This window comes from Cyprinodon variegatus, unplaced genomic scaffold (genome assembly GCF_000732505.1).
Source record: "Cyprinodon variegatus isolate N-32 unplaced genomic scaffold, C_variegatus-1.0 Scaffold202, whole genome shotgun sequence".
Taxonomy (NCBI): Eukaryota; Metazoa; Chordata; class Actinopteri; order Cyprinodontiformes; family Cyprinodontidae; genus Cyprinodon; species Cyprinodon variegatus.
Genome location: NW_015150655.1, coordinates 1,143,887 through 1,160,914, shown reverse-complemented (window position 1 = coordinate 1,160,914; position 17,028 = coordinate 1,143,887). Strand labels below are relative to the sequence as shown.

Genomic DNA, 17,028 nt, shown 5'->3' with positions numbered 1-17,028 from the left:
CAAACCTATTCTGGTTTTTGTTTGTTTTTCTTTGCAGTGCATCAGATGGTGGAGTTTCCTTATGAGACGCGGTCGGACAGTTTCTACTTTGTCGACAACAGACTGGTCATGCACAACAAGGCCGACTACGCCTACAACGGAGGACAATGATGGTGGCTTCCTGGCATGCGAGGATCTGCTGCTCACATCTGTTGACAGACATGTACACACATGCATGCATTCTGCAGAACATCCAACTCGAACGTTCACCCATGCCGGCGCTCTTACAGGCTTGTTGAAGCTGCCTCTTGTTTCATAGAGGTCCAGCGCCGGCTTGTTTCATTTTCATGGTGTTTTCATCTTGCTGCAAGTTGATGGTAGTCTTCATTAGACATAGGAACAGGAAGAGGCTCCATTTATCATCAGTTGTTTAGTTTAAAATGTTGACAGATATTTATTTGATACTTATAAAGAGGGCTAATCACTAATGGCTGTGGAACATGTGTTTAAAACAGGTCAAACAGCCATTGGATGGATGATCAGACTTCTTTTAAGTGTTCCGGCTATACTATTGAAATCGCCAACACACACACATGCAGGCATCTGAACACACACTCAATCCCCAAGTGGCACCCATAGTGTTTGTCAGAAGCAGCTGCCGCCTCCGCAATCCACTCCAGACAACACCAGGGGAGAGGAGGGGAAAAAAAGAGAAACGATCCACAAAAAACAGGCATGTCAAACACACATGGTTACTCCTGCATTCTCCTCTCTCTATCCCTTTCATTTCTACACAAAAAGACACGTCCGCACTAGAGCCGAGTCTCATCAAAGGTTTTTTTTTTCTTTTAAATTTAAGCCTGTTTGATTTTAACATGAAACAAGATCAGGTAACAGCTAACTCTGCTTTAATTCTTCAATAATCTGTTAAATAAAAACAGCCAACAGTTTGAAATAGAAAATCTGTTTTTAAGAGCGTTTTAATATCATGATGCATGCAATGATACGTCTTAAGAAAATATTTATGTAAAGAAAAAGAAAAAATAAAAAAGTACGGATATTCATTTCAAAGAATATGGAACATTTTGGTTTTAACGTGATGGGGTGTTTATTGAAAGAAGATCTTTTGCATTTAAGAATATTTAAATAGGAGGAAGAATCTTGAAACGCTAATAAGTGAAATATTCATTTCATGATGAAATGTTGAACATAACGTGAAAATAAAGAGATAAAATCGTGAAACTGCTGATTTATTTTTCTTATTTTGTCTGTTTCTTTAAAAAAAAAATCAGTTTTCTTTTTTTTAATCCTTTTTTTGGCCTTTCAGCCTCTTAACTAGCGAAAAATCGTGAGTATTTTAACTTTACTCTCAAAATGTCGCCTTTTTTCTTGTAGATTTGTGACGTGTAAACAATAAAAAAAGTACTTCCTTATTAAATCTTCTAGTGATTCTAAAATCAGATCTTTCTTCATCTCTGATTGTGATTTTGAGGCGTAAAGTTGTCAGGATGAAACGTGGACAAAGGTCTGCTTTCTGTTTCCTTCAAAGTGGACTGTTGTATTTCCTCTGCTTACTTTGTTCAAATGTTGTTGTTTGAAGTACAAGCTGTTTGTAAAATATATACATATATAAATAAATACATATAGTTTGTAAAAAAAAAACAAACAAACAAAGAACTGAGTTAATAAATGAACTGAGTTAATAAATGGACATTTTCAGAAATAAAATTTGTCCTGATTGTTTCATTTTCCACAAGGGGAGAAAATACACCGGTTAGATATCAAATAATTTTGAGCGTTCAACGAGACTCATGCTACATCTACAATATCAACACACAGCCAAATATCTTTATAGCTCTGCAAATGAGTAAATATGAAGGCTGAAGGAGCCAGACAATCAAACATGTATATGTTTTTATGAAGTTCAAGGAAAATTTACCTGAAGATTTTGAAAATGTTCGTAGAAGTTCCATAGATGGCCACTAGGAGGGGGTATTTCACAGTAGTTTAATTTCATTCTGATTAGACCAGAGAAACAATAACTATAGATCAGACTGAGCTACTGGAGGATAATATTTCTATTTGCTAAATGTAGAGATAATGAAAAAGTTTTAGAAAAACTTATTTTCCTTCCTTTCACAAGCCCTTTAAGTTTTTTCTATCATGCAGAAGTGAAAATGCTGCAAGTACCATATTTATATTGTTATTATGCTGTTATATAGAGGAAGAATACAACTTATTTTGTAAATAGTTATTTAAATTATAAATTCTGATGTAAACATGCTTAATGGGGGGATTTATTTAGATGGAAATCAAGTCTTTTTGTATTTATTCTTATTTTTCATTCGTTCTTTTAAACCTTTATTTCTTGCTCCCATGCTCCAAATCTTTCAATCTCCTCTGCCTTTCCCTGTGTCTTGTTTCTCTCCACACCTATGCAGCTCTCGCTCTGTTTTTCTCTCTGCCTCTCTCTTTTCTTTCCTCTTTCTCTCACCTGGTAACCAGACCTCTGGAGAGAAGTGTTGAGTTTCCACTTTCCCAGAGAAGAGGACAATCTGAGCCACACAAAGACCCACAATGGACCCCCTCTGCTCACGCCTCCCTTCGCTCCGACACTGCACAGCTGCACACACATACAGACACACACAATGAGCATACACACACACCCTCTGTTTTTATTTGCTCTTTCTTCCGCATTGGATTCCTATAGCTCCTCTTTGTATGATGTTTTCTTCATCTCTTCTCCGTCCAGAACCTTCACTATCTCCCCAGAGCTGGCCCTCCTGGGGCACAGTACCCATCTTTCACCTTTCTCTTTTCCTTTACAGCTCCCATACAACCTCTATTATTCTATCAAATTTGGGCTTTGAGATAAAAGACGACTGCTGATGACCCACTGGGATGTCCCAGACTGTGAGTGTGTTGTTGCAGCTGTGGCTGTGAGGTTATGCAAACAGGAAGTCGGCGACGTTTTCAATATTACAGCAGAAATAAGTGATTTTTGGAGCTACACTGACACGTACAACATCAGGGTATTAAGTAATAGCAGGTTTAGGAAACCCTGTTAAAGGCATAACCTGAGATTTCTTCACAGCACTAAAATGTTTTCTTGTTTTCCAACAAATACTAAGAAAAACGTCTCTTTCGTTATTACGTTTTCCATCATATTTCTTGCCTGCTTCTTGAATACATAAAATAAATCTTAGATATGAAATGAAGGCAAAGCAATGAGTGAATGGTGATTTTATACCATATGCTAGACATATGCATATTTTAAATATTGAAGTAAAAATGCGTCACTGACCAAATTAACATGTAATATCTGTATCCAAGCTCATTCAAAGTGATCCAATCAGATAAGATTTGTTCCCTGTTGAATAAAAAATATTATATATATATATATATATAGACCTACAATTTAGAATTTCACTATAATAGACAAAAAAAACACTAGTAGCTGCATTAAAATAATCTATAAATTGTGATCTTTCAAATAAAACTAATGATTTGTACCCCTAAGTGTCGGAGTTGGCCTAATTGGATGCCATGGAGATGAAACCAATGTGGTCTGTCTTTGTTTAATGGACTTTAAGGGTTCTATGTTGATCGAAATGAACAGAAGTATCCAAACATTTGACTTTGAAAATTTACTAAGAAAATAAAAATACAAAAAAAAAAATCAATAAATAACAAACAAAACACTTGCTGACACTATTTTAGAAAAGGCTCCTAAAATTACGCCGTAAACGGTGACAGTTTTTCACATTTCAGCCTTTTTGCTCTCAAGCTTTTAACTTTTTAAACTGTACTGTTTTTAGGATATGAAATATGAATATTGGCAGCAATTCATTTATTTTAAAGACTGTAAGATAACACTTGTCTAGATAACGGAATTCTATATCTACAGCAACACATTTAGTTGGAAGGGAATATTCGTCTGCCAAACCAGCAAACAGATGCTCTGAACAGGAAAGCACACGGTAGCGGATGTGTGATTATATGGGCTGCATGCCAAAAAGGCTGCAGGGAGAGACAAATAGAGTTACAGTAAAGTTAAGTTACAGTAAATATGATTGTACCTCTTTGAACTCATTGTTCAGAAAGGTAAATTAATATAGGAGTCTGACAGTGATCCATGGTAAACTTTCTAGTTTTAGGTCATGTATGATAACCTATTTTTTCTGCCTTTTAATGAGAAGAAAATCTCTAAGGTGTTTTCAGTTTCTCACAATCCTGTTTTATATTTTTTACCTATTCCTCCAGCCAAACTGAAGTCCTCATCCATTTTGTGTCGATTTTAGTTGTATCGGTCTCTAAAACATCTCAAACTTTAAGATCTTTCTTCCTGTGTCAGTTTGCAAACTTGAAGCAGCTTTTCAAAAAAATGTCTTCTCCTTCTCAGAGCCTCCTTTCATCCCATCCATCCTCATAAGATGTTTACCGTTTTTTCCTCGTTGTTGATTCACACATTTCGTACCAAAAAAGGGTTTTCAAAATAATCAATATTTTGATGCTATCAATACCTAAAATGTGTTGCAAATATGTTATTTTATTAATGATAGTTTGTTACGACCTCAATTGTTCATTGTTTCCTGCCTAACTCTGTTCGATCTCTAAATATCACTCATATCATCCATCTGTTCGTTTTCATTATATACAGGTCAGCCCCGCTATCAGGGCCGGATCATTGTTTCATGTTTGTTTGTATTTTTGTTTGTTATTTTTGTAGTTTGAGGGTTTCCTAGGTTAATATTGCCGTTCACAGAGGCCAGCGGGTTGAGAGGGTTTAGTGTTTGTCTTGTCGTCTCCTGATCGTGTCCTGGCTCTTGGAGGAGTCCAGTTTAAAGTCCAGTAATCCTGGCTCCAAGATGGAGTACAGTTTAAAGTTTCACAGTAATCCTGGTACCATGTCTTGTCTCTGTTCCTCAACTGCTCAGCCTGCCTGTCTGCATCTGTGTGCTTCTGTCTAAGCTCATTGCTGGACTCATGGAACTCTGAACCTGCCTTCCTCTTCTGTGGATTCCTGGAACCCTGAATCTGTCTGTTCCTGTTTGGATCGGAACCCCTGACCGGGCTGCGGACTCTGTCCTGTATGATGTTTCCCCTGACCTGGATCAGATTCCTGCCTGTTCACTGAGGTTGCTGCATCGTGGACACTGATGGGCGACTTTGCGCAGCAGCTCGTTTGACAGCTGGATCCTGCCTCCCTCATAGAGGATGGACTGAACTGTTAAACCAGGTAAATGACTCACTCAGATAATCATCTCCTGTCAGATAATTGTGGTCACTTACCTGTGTTTCTTCCTCCAGAGTGTCAGTGATTGGGCTGTGCCCCGCCTCCTCCCTTGCAGCCGCAGCTGTCCGTAGATCCACAGCAGTCCACTTCTGTTCCGTTATGTGTTTTTTTTTTTTGTTTTGTTAATAAACGTTTTGAAGTTTCCCACTGTCTGTCTCACCTTGGACACTGGGTCCATCTGTCCCGTTTTTTGCTCTTCACAAAAAGGAATCCTGTAGCTTCAAGAAATTTTCCACCGACATTAAAAATGGTATAAAAAATGTCTTTTAAATTACCTAAAGAATTACTTTTCTGTGCACAGGTCCCCTCACCTTCCTAAAATGTTTGATGGCAGTATTTTTCTATAAAGGAGATCCACAGATTGGGCTCTTTGCTGTTTATTTTCATTGATTTTCAAGTCACGAGACACAAAGAGTCACTATGTTTGACACGTTTCCTTAAAATAGTTGCGTTCCTCTATTTATTTATTAGACATCAGTAGCTTTTAAAGTCATGACAACATAATCTCAGCATTTTAAAACATCTGTTGTGAATATATTCTTTTCATGTGAAGAAAGTAATAAGGACTATTTAAAAAAAAAACTTATAAAGAAATCCTTACAATAATCACAATCTTATGGGTTAAATTAAAGAGTAAGTTGTGTGTCTTTTCCTGCATTTAAAATCTGAGTTATCTGTATTAACGGCATGGAAGTTGTCCATTATTCACTGCAAGTGCTAACGGCATGTCTGCCTTAACTAATAGTTTATAATGTGATGACCAAATGTGTCAGTTGGTGATTAGACCACAAACCAGAGCTCATAAATCAATAGCCACAGGCCTGTGTCCAGCACTGAACTGTGTGTGGGTCTATCCCATCCAACTACTCACAATTAGCATAAGTTCCCACCAAAACAGCAGCAACAAAAACACTTTCTAGGAATGATCTGTGCTTTCTTAGGCCTTTGAGGTTTAGATTTCAGCAGTCATTTGGGAAGTCAACACACACACACATCTCCACACGCCGGAAACAACAGGAAAGGTGGGATAAATCGAGCTCATTTAACCCTTCCTTTATATACATACAAACACACCTGGCTTCCTCCTAAATTCTGTTCAATCAATCAAATCATGATGAGATTAAGGGTTAGAGAAAACGCTTTCTTGAGGTTCCCGTTAGAACAGATGCGCACTTTTTCTCTCCACCTCACATTTATACACACACACGCTAGACATGTTACAGAGGCAGGGGACGGGGGGCAGTGGTGTCCTATAAATAGAAGCTAGGAATGGTGATGATAGGTCCCATGAAAAGAAATGGAGGAGGGACTGGAAAAAGGATTAAAAGAGATACACGGACTCCTCACGGGTGTGTTTGGAAGCAGCTTGTATGAACCCCCCGCTCCCGTTTTATCCATCTATCCATCCATCCCAGCTTCTCCGCTTGCACACATCTCTCTTTCTCTTCTCTTTTTCTGATTTCACTTTCTTTCTGCCATGCTCCAAGCCGGCTCCTGCGCCCTGGTGCGAGATCCATCATGTGTTAGAGCAACACCACCCGCAAAAGAAAGGATGAGTCACCGTGCAGTCTCGTCTTCTAGGTCAGCGCAAAGATGGTCTCAGGGATGGTCGTGACTCCATTTGTGTGTGCAGTTGCGCGATTCCCAACAATTGCCCTGTGACTTCATCTCTCTCCCTCTGGAAGAGGTCTGTTGAGGCATCTACTGTAAATATGAGTAAGCATCAGCTTCGATGTGAAAAAATACCTCATTCATAACAGCAGCTACCCTTTATGTGCATAGTATAAACTATGTGAGCTCATGCTGTGGCTTGCCAAGGTATTCCCCTTGAACTTTTTCACATTTTATCACATCATGATCACAGACTTCAGTGTGTTTGGGTAGGATATTATATGATTAATTGTGAGGTGAAGGGATAATTATCCATGGTTGGTGTGTTTTTATTGTACTTACTCTACATTAATCAATTAAATCAAAACCCAGAATAGACTTAAAACAAAATCAACTAAAAAATGACAAATCGAATAGAAAGAATGAAGCATACTCGTAAACACAAGACTACAAAGACTCACAAATCTTGGGAAAAATTATAAGAGATTATTAACAAAAAACCATATTCAGGTTAAAATATGGAATTTTCAAAAAGAAAACTACAAGTTGGTTTATAGTGTAATAAACCAAATGTAAACGAAAAAGAAGACACTTCCAAAGGAGGTGAACAACTGCAAACAGTCATTAATATGTGTGAAGATAAAGGAGTTAATTTCCAAGAGCAAATAGTGTACAGATTAGAAAGATGTGGGGAGAAATAGTCTTTTATCAGGTAAGGAACCTGTTCAACATGTACAAACGTACTGGGTCTGTTGGGAGCATAAAAGAAAATAAAGTCTAACAGCAACCGGGAGGAAGGATCTGCTGAAGCGTTCCTTTGTGCACCCAGGGTGCAACAGTCTTAGGTGACTTCAGAAAGCTTCATCACTTTAACTATTTGACTCTCCGTTTAAATTCAGCTGTTCTGAAAAGGTCTTAGATGTCTTTTCTTTAGAAAAAAGGCAAAATAAATATAAAGAAAGACAAGACATGTAGGGGAGACAGCAAACCTGAAGAAGGGGGAAAATTACCCTGAGCATGTCATTATGTTGATGTAACCTGGTGGGGGCATGCTTTGGGGTTGCTCATCTTTAGCAGGGAAAAAGTAGATTTTAAGATAAATTAAGGCAATTATAGAGGTATCGTGTATAAGAAAACCAATGAGAGGTTGTTAAAGACTGGAGACCATGGTGAGGGTTCACCCTCTGTCATAACTATCAGTAAGATCTTACCTGAGTCTTTTCCACTCAACTCAACACAGTTGGGACTTTTCCCACTTCAGTTGAGTCCCACCTCGATTTGTTGGCATTGTTGTAGCACCGCAAGCATATAACGATAATGGAGGACATGGATGCAATGTTAAAACCGTTGCTTGGTCTATGGACTGTTGTCGGACTTAGAGTGAAATATGTGGTCCATAAAAAGCTGCTGGCAGCCAGTTAAAGTATTCTGCAAAAAGTACAGGAAAGTGTAGGGCAGTGTAGGACAGAGCAGTACCAAACCGAAGGGTATTAGCAAGAGAATTTGTAAGCGTGAGCTAACGGTTGCTTGATGCAGTGGTCATATACACAATATGCCCAACGTCCAACATTTTAATGGTTGAAGTCTATGTGTTTTAAAAATAAGCATGTGTGTCATGATTCATTGCACTAGTTTATGGTCTGATTCATCATTAACACACCTGTCAGCCCCGCCTTGTTTCTAATCAGCTTCCATCAGATTCACCTGCTCACCTGACCATATGACCAGCTCTCAGAACAGCCAGTAGTGCCAGATTATTACGAGCTATTGATGAGTTTAGTCCAGCATTCCTGTTACCTGTTTGCCTGCCTGAATCTGACCTGATTCTGCTTCCTAATTTTCTAAGCCTGCCTGAACCCTATCAGACCTGTCATAGTGTGTTTTTGGATCTCTGACCTGATTTCTGTGCCCTGATCTCGTTCTTGGATTCTCCCCTGGATTGTCTCTGGTTCAAAGATCACCTGGCTTTGAATCTCAACCGGCTCTCTGACCCCGAACTCTGGTTTGTCCTCTCGATCATTCTGCCTGTCTCTGGTCTCATGGACTGTTCATTTCTGTTCATCCCTGTGCATTTCTCTGGACCAACAAGCAACTGTTAAAAAAAAGGATTCCTTCAAACAAATCTGGACGGATTCAGGAATCTTGAGAGATTCACCAATGACGTCACACCCCAACCGGCTTCTTCGGAAACTCAAAGTTTGTCCTCAAACTCCAAGAAGTTCCAGTAGCTGACTCCGGTGAATGCTGCCTTACCAACACTAATTTCATATTTTAATAAACTGTTTAAACAGCTCCTGTTGTTTCTAGTTGAATTATGGATCTTCTGTTTTCAGGCCATTAAAATATGAGTGCTTCCAGCAATGCAGCAGAGGTTGAAGAGCTAGAAAGGCAGCCTTAGGTGTTCAGGTCATACACCACACACCCAGCTTCAAATTGGTCTGCATACCTTGTTATTGCTGAAGGAAGACAGCGAACAGTGTGCTGAAAATGAGCGGGACAAGGACATGGATTACTGAAAGCATGTCCTGTGGTCTGAGCTCCACTTCATCTAGCCCATACTATGACTTAGTCTATAATTTTTAGTTAAGGGATGTTTTTTGGTGCTTTCTCAGGAAATAGTCCAATCAGGGGTGAGCATGGCCATCATGAACTGATTGCTGTTCACCAAGCTACTCGATTGGGAGAATGTGAGGGGGAATTTAGGAGAGAATTACAAGGTACAGATTTTAAGTGTGAAAAAAAAAAAATCAATGATGACCAGGACTAAAAGCTGTGGCAGTGGTTCGAAACCACTCTTTGTAGATATAATGTGTCGGGGCAACAGTGGCGTCGGATGCCGGAGTTTGCCCTGCAAGCGTTGTTGGTTTAAGCCCTGGCTCTGGCTTTCAGTTTGGTTGTGTGCTTTGGCAAGACACTTCTCCTGGATTTCCTACTGATGATGGTCAGAGGGCCTGGTGGCGCCATTGTATGGCAGCCTCGCTTCTGTCAGTGAGCCCCAGGGCAGCTGTGGCTACAATGTAGTTTGCCATCATCAGTGTGTGTGAATGGGTGAATGACTGAATGTAGAGTAAAGCGCTTTGGTCAAATGTTCTGACTTGAAAAAGCAAAATATAAGTACAGGCCATTTACCATTTGACCATGTTGAGTATGAGTGTTCATTTTACTCTTCATATTTTTGTTTAAAACATGTCTGTTGTTTGGGTGGCTCACAGCAAATCTTAAGACGGTAACCAGGAATAGTGACACTCTGACTAGTGGGGCTTCAAGCCAAAAGTCCAGCTGTCGGTGAGACAGTGGAAACTGAAAAGGTTGCCCACGGATCGAATGAGGTTGAGTGGCGAGGGAGGGGGGGTTGGGGTGCTTAGAGAACAACAAATAAGATAAACCTGTTTGGTTCAGATGCTAAAAAAGTCTGTGGGAACAAATAAGTGAGGAGTACTAAGACCAATAAACCTTGCCTACAATCAATCATGTAATGGTTGTGGGTAGTGATGGCCTAGTGGTTAGAGCAGTGCACTTGTTCTCTGAGAAGGTAGAAAGTACGCAGTTCGATCTCCATACCCTGAACTCTGGGTTCCTGAGAAAAACCCTTAATCCCACACTGCTCCCCTGGTGCCACACAAAGGCAGCCAACTGCTCCCCAAGGAGATTGGTCAAATGCAGAGAGTGAATTTCCTCATTGTGGGACAATAAAGGAATTTCATTCTTTTTTTTTTTGTTTTACTTGCTCCATTATTGCTGTTGGCTGTGGGGGAACTAGAGTTCATAAAGTTAACCATTACAGCCAACATACAGTATACTGTGACAAACTTTAGAACAATAATAGTTTATTTCTCACCTTGCCTTGAGTAGCACCCCACCAGAGTACTTTTCCAACATGATGACAACCCCAAACCTACCTCTAAGATGGCCATTGCTCACTGAAGGAAGTAAAGAGGAAGGTTCTGGACTGACTGTTAATTTCTCCGGACCTAAACCCCATTGAGCATCTTTGGGGCATCTCTAAGCAGTAAATAGAGGAAGGTCTCCAACATCCACCTGCTCCATTTCATTTAGGCGTGAAAGAGAAATCCACTTGCAACTTGTGGTGCTGTGGTGAACCTCATGCTCCAGAGAATTAGGACAGTGCTGGGAAATGAGGAACGTCACACAATTCATTGATACTTTCGGCATGATTTAACAAATGATACAGTAATTGCTGCGTGTTGAAGTATTTTGAATGAATACGCTATATTCAAGTGTTTAAACGCTTTTCTATGTTTAAGATTGTGATTTAAAGCCAATGAAATGTATGTAGATGTGACAGTAGGTGAAAAATAATCTCGAAGTTAATAAAGCACCAAGAGTAGCAGTGATGGATAGACAGTCCTTTAACAAACTGTGATTCCTGTAGCAATCACCATGGCGGCAAGTGGGGTATTGACAATCTGTCTTTAAGTGTTAGGTCTCTGCTGATTTGCACCCACAAGCCTGTTGGTGTGTATGTGTGTGAGTTTCTCTTGGATTCGTCCGCCCAGCCGTCTGTCTGTGCGGTATTACAGCACAGATTTCCGCTGCTACTCACCCTCCCCAACCCATGTGGCCGTCAGACAGAAATAGTCCTGTGTCATTAAGGTAGATAGGCAGTGGTGTGTTTGCTCTCGCAGGAAGTCACCTTTGGAAGACTCTCTCAGAGCTTCCCAGCACCATCATTCTAGTTTGTTTAGTGTGGCTGTGATTAATAAAAGGTTAACTCAAACTCCAGTCAACTGTTGCATGTAAATCTCCCCTTCAATCTCTTCCTTCCTCTGCCTTTCTCTCCTCCCTTTGTCTCTCTGCCTCTGCCACACCTTCCCCCCTGAGGGATGCAGGGATTACGATTGGAGAACGGAGGTGGAGCTCCGGGCACGTTTGCAGGTGTGCTTGTTTCCCTCCCATCTCCTCTCTCATATAATGATTTCTTCTACTCACCACCTGCCGGGTGAAAAAAAAAACATAGCAAATGGAATGCTTCAAAATGGCCCCCTGGTTTCAACTTTAAGGAAGTTATTGGTTGTTCAAACTTATAATTTCCATACCTCTTACTTTATCATTAGAGTTTGCTTTATTCAGTAAGTTATTTGAGGAATAACGTATTCCTTGCATTATTTGCATTTAAAATCCCATTTAAATAAAGGTTTGTAGGCTCTAAGAGTGGATAAACAGCAAATAATTAGTTTTTAAACCAACAACATCACTATGTGATACTGATTCATTGGTCGGAAATACTTTAAATGAGATACTAGTGAAAGTGTTGGAGAAACTGTTAAAGTAGCTGAAAAAACTTCTGTCAGCTTTTTCATGCATAGAGTAACATAGTTGCTGTGCACTGTCCATCAGTTGGCTGAAAAATTATACTGCTTTCAAACTTTGGTATATACCCTCCTTTAATTTGATATGTATGGGATACAAGCATCCGACATATAATCAATCTGCAAAGTGGCTTGACACTCACTTAGAGTCTTAGAGGTTAATGAACTTGACCATCCGAAGGGGGCTACAAGTAGAGCTCACATCAAGAGGAGTCAGCTGATATGATTGGAGGATGTTCTTCAGATGCCCTGTGGACACCATTATCAGAGGTCTTCATTAACAATAAAGAAAAGATGCTGAACTTATCATATTCTACTAAACTATTTATTTTATAGAAAGTTATTGGACTTCCATATCCAGTTTAAAATACCAAAAACGTTGTTAGATCATCTAACAACAAATATTTCAAACCTTGTGTTGTACAATACACAGACACATATTTGCATGTTTCCGGATTAAACAACTTAATTTGTAAAACTGCAGCTTTTCCTAGATCTTTGGACAAAAATCTTTAAACACAACCTTCTCTGCTCCTGTCATCAGACACATGTTGGGTTATATTCTTATTGAGCCTCTTAGTGATAATAAGAGAAATCATGCTTAAGGTGCTGCTCCAAGTTGAGCTGCAGCCTGTCCAGTGGGCTGTCTGCTTTGTTACTATTATTTAGAGCTGTGTGTGAGTTTTCCTCAGGTATTGAATTACTGTTATTATCATGATTAAAACCAGTATTAGTCCTATTATAATTACATTATTTTGATATTTATTATTAGTCACCCCTGCACTAAAACAACTGGTCCATTTTTAAAAAGACTCAGACTATAAAAAAGTTTTGTGTTACCTTTGGTTATTTTTCCACGTAAACGTTTTTTACATTAAGACGCTTTTTGATCAGGACTGTTTGCCAGAACAGATGCTATATCCTGACCTGTCCTGGCTAAATAAAGGCTTTGACATTGTTAATATTATGACTCTAGAACCTCTTCAGAAGGGTTTTCCGAGGAATCCCCTCCTCAGCTCTTTTTCAAACTGCCTAAGGGGTCTTGGAGAGCAAGTCCCAGGCCCTGACAGGTCAGAGGTCGCTACTAGACAAAAGGCTCCAAGCTCCGGGTCAGTCGTGGTCAAGAGAACAAAAGCAGTGAAGACCTGCATTAGACAAACAACTGAGGTGGCAGAATGACAACAAGACAGAGGGATGGAGATGGGTTAGGGGAGAGGAGGGCAAAGAGTGCACTGAGAAGCTCTCTCTCACACACTGACACACCCACCCCTGAACACACACACATACACACACGCAGGCAGTTGTGTAAATTTTGCCTTCCTACAAGCTTTGCCAGATTTTTAAATTATCCAAAACTATTGCCTAAGCTCATAAAACAAGTTAGCCAAAGTTTCTCAAGATGGAAAGAAAAATCTCAGTTTCACATTGCTCTGCTGCACTGCTTGCTGTTGAAATAATAATACAACAGCGTGCTAACTTTAGTAGCACATAAACCTGATCATTTTTGCTTGAATCTGTCTTTTAACAGTGCCCTAACTTGTTCCTCTCCCCTCCCCCACCTTGCTGCTGTCTTTCTCCTCTCTTTTTCATCCAGCGCCATTGATCATGCATGCAGAAATTTAGCACGCCCAGCCGCGGCTCAAGCCGGGATAGGTTGGCGAGAGCGAGGCTCTGTCCTACATACTGTTCTCTCTCCATGGTCCACCAGGCCACAGACACACACTCCCCCTGACCTGCCTCCCCTCACCGACACACACACAAACACCCTGCAGTCCTTCTCAGAACCGGCACATGCATGGATCATCATGTGGTGCTGGGAATGTTCACTCATCCTAACTTAAAACTTGCAGTCAGGTGCTGAAAGGAGGAGATTTAAGGAATGGGGCTTGTTTTAAATCTCCCATCTCTAAACCTTTTGCACATATAAACACTGCATTTGATCTTGGGGATGTGAAAAATGTATCTGGTCCTATTGTAACACCCATAACTAATGGACCACATAAAAGAGTCCCAGAAGGTGGGGTTCTTGGAACTGCTCAGCTAAGCAGCAACGGCTGAGCTCCACTCAAAGTTAAAGCTGCTAATCTGCCACTTAGCTGCTTGGTGCAGCCTGTCACATGGGCCCAGGGACAGGGTTACTGGGGGAGGTCGGGTTTGAAATGTGATTGGGTGTGTGGATGACGACCTGGGTAAAGGATCTGTAAAGTTGATCACAACTGTTTTTGGGTGCGATGGATAAAGATGGCTCCAAACACAGAGGAAGGAGACAAGTACAGGGAGAAAAACGGCTTACACTGCAGTGGAAACACGTTATTCATAACAGTAGATACTTATACTTATTATTGCAGCAGATTAGAAATAATGACAATAAATGGTAACACACTTAATGCTTATTTTTTGTTGTGACATTTTTGAAGTTAATGTGATCATTTAGCTTATTTTGTTGATGTTTTTGTGTTTATTATCTTATTTTTGGATCTTAGTATCACCTGAATAGCTTCACTTTACCAACTGAACATTATGCCGTATCTCATTTTATATTATCGCAACAGACTTTAGTCGTTGCGCTCCTGTAGCTGAACTGTTTAAAAAATCTCAACCATTAACTACTGCATTTGAAAATAAGGTCTTTACATTACGCTTCATGAGCTTTTATAACATGATAGCTCTAGTGGATTTTTCTCTCACCAAAACAATAAGGAAAACAAAATATGTTGTCTAAATGAATTAAAGGGTAATAAACACTCACCTGGTTGATCACCCTTGCTCTTATGACTCCTGTGACCAAAACGGCGGAGTCAGTTTCTAACTTCAAGATTTGTTTGGTCAGTAACCTTTCAAGGTGCTGACCCTCTTTTATTTTCTTATTTTAGAATAAAATTAAGCATCTGGGTCCAGTTTAGGGGAACAAAAATTCCTGACATGAGAATTTCATTGTTCTTTTTTCCATTAAAATGCTAATTTACATTAAATTAAAAAGGTTGTTTTCAGTTTTATTTTATATGGTGGCACATGGTAGTGGCAGCATCATGGTGTGCAATTGCTTTACTTCGGCAAGAAAGTTGCAAAGCTGTAATGTTATGTTTCAGACCAGATTCCTTCCATGTGTAATTGTTGCCTAAAGTATTTCATCTTTTAATCCATCTAGCTTGAATTTGTTTTGGCTGTTTTGTAAACCCATGGCAAACAATTTCAAGTAATGTATTCAAGCTATTAGAGGCCATGTCTGTTTTTCCATTTTTTCCCCCTATCCTATGAAGTGCTTGCTGCATTCAGGCATTGGCCCATGTGGAAACTTAAGGGAAGCAGGCTGCTGCATGCGCAAATCTTGCATCCACCAGACCCCTGCAGAGAGAGGCAAGGACATATGCATGAAGCTAGTTTTAGCATTTTTAGAGCCTCCTTTTGATACATTTGTATCTCTTTGATGTGGTTTCATTTTAATGTCTTGTTGATTTATGAGTCTTTTTAATAAACTGCTGGGTTTCAGGGGCCATGTAAACAGAAGCCCCAGAAATGTGATCCTGTTGGCTATTTCACTCATCTCTTCAGGCACCTGAGGCTACACATTCCCTCAAAAAAAGAGCTGATTTTAATCATCTCTTATCAAAACCTACAGATTTATTTTTTATTTTATTTAACCTTTATTTAACCAGGGAAAAAAAATCCTATTGAGATAAAAAAAAAACTATTTTTCAAGGGAGTCCATGGCCAAGAGGCAGCAAAGTTACATAAGAAACATAGATCAAAATAATTTAAGTACCTTTATTATTTACAAATAATAAAGGTACATAAAAAAAAAACATGTCAACTAAAACAACTACAGATATTTGAGGTTGCTTCTAATTCTTTAACTTACAACTTAAAAACATTTTAAGATAAAAACTCAGTCAACTTCCAGTTTATCTGTAAAATATTCAAGGTAAAAATTTCCAATAAATATAGCTGATGCTCAGGGAGTATATCATTCCCTTTAAAAATCTTGATGCCCCATTAACTATTATAATTTTTGGGACAGACCTTCACAAAAACACTACAGGCCAGGCCAGGTAGCATTAACCCGTGGTCACTGGATGAGCTGCAGAGATCCAGGGCTCAGGTGTGAGAATCTGTCAGCCACAAACCTAGAGTTTAAGGGAAGGTGGCAAGAGGAAAGGCAGAAAGTCATTTCAAGGCCACTATGTAGGAAACGCAGCAGATAAAAGATAAAAGTATGTGTGGAAGAAAACCGATACAGGCACATAACCATCTTCATTTTGAAATATGGTGGTGGTTGCATCATACTGTGTTTTTCTTTTTCTTTTTTGCCTTGACAATAGGTTTGTTTCCATCAGCTTTTTCTAATCCTCATTTTGAAGTATTGCATTAGAAAAGCTTGATGGAAACAGCAAAATGTGAGAAAAAACTCCCTTAAGATTGCAAAAAAATTTTTACACTCAATTGAGGTTTTTTCTGGTTCTTGCCAGCTGATAAGGGGATGGAAACACCTTTTTTCAAATCAGTTCTGACGTAGCAAACTTTCACTCACATGACCGATCAGCTGTTTCTAAGGTTAGCGTCTTCCTGAATGTTCCTATTATGCGCATAGAAATGACTGGAAGCAGCATCGCCATTACTAACCGACATGTTAACATGAGGACAACTTGCCCAGGTACAACATATTCATTAAAGATTTTTCTCATTATTGATCTTTGCTCCATAGATTTACAGCCTCTACTTCCTGTAAACTTTAACCATGTCTGATGCCTAATAGAATAATAATAGAACTTTATTGGTTTCACATCGGAAAGATTTACCTCTGCATTTAACCCA

At 39.4% G+C, this 17,028-nt stretch overlaps 1 protein-coding gene across 1 annotated transcript in view; it reads left to right on the top strand.

Annotated features, from left to right (window-relative positions):
* The window catches only part of LOC107087981 (protein unc-119 homolog B-like), a 16,173-nt gene extending 14,952 nt beyond the window's left edge, over positions 1–1,221 (top strand). The window contains exon 5 of the mRNA XM_015379862.1: positions 38–1,221. Coding sequence (XP_015235348.1) covers positions 38–150 — 113 coding nt within the window. The 3' untranslated portion in view covers positions 151–1,221. The remainder of the gene's footprint in view (positions 1–37) is intronic.
* The last annotated feature ends 15,807 nt before the right edge of the window (positions 1,222–17,028 follow it).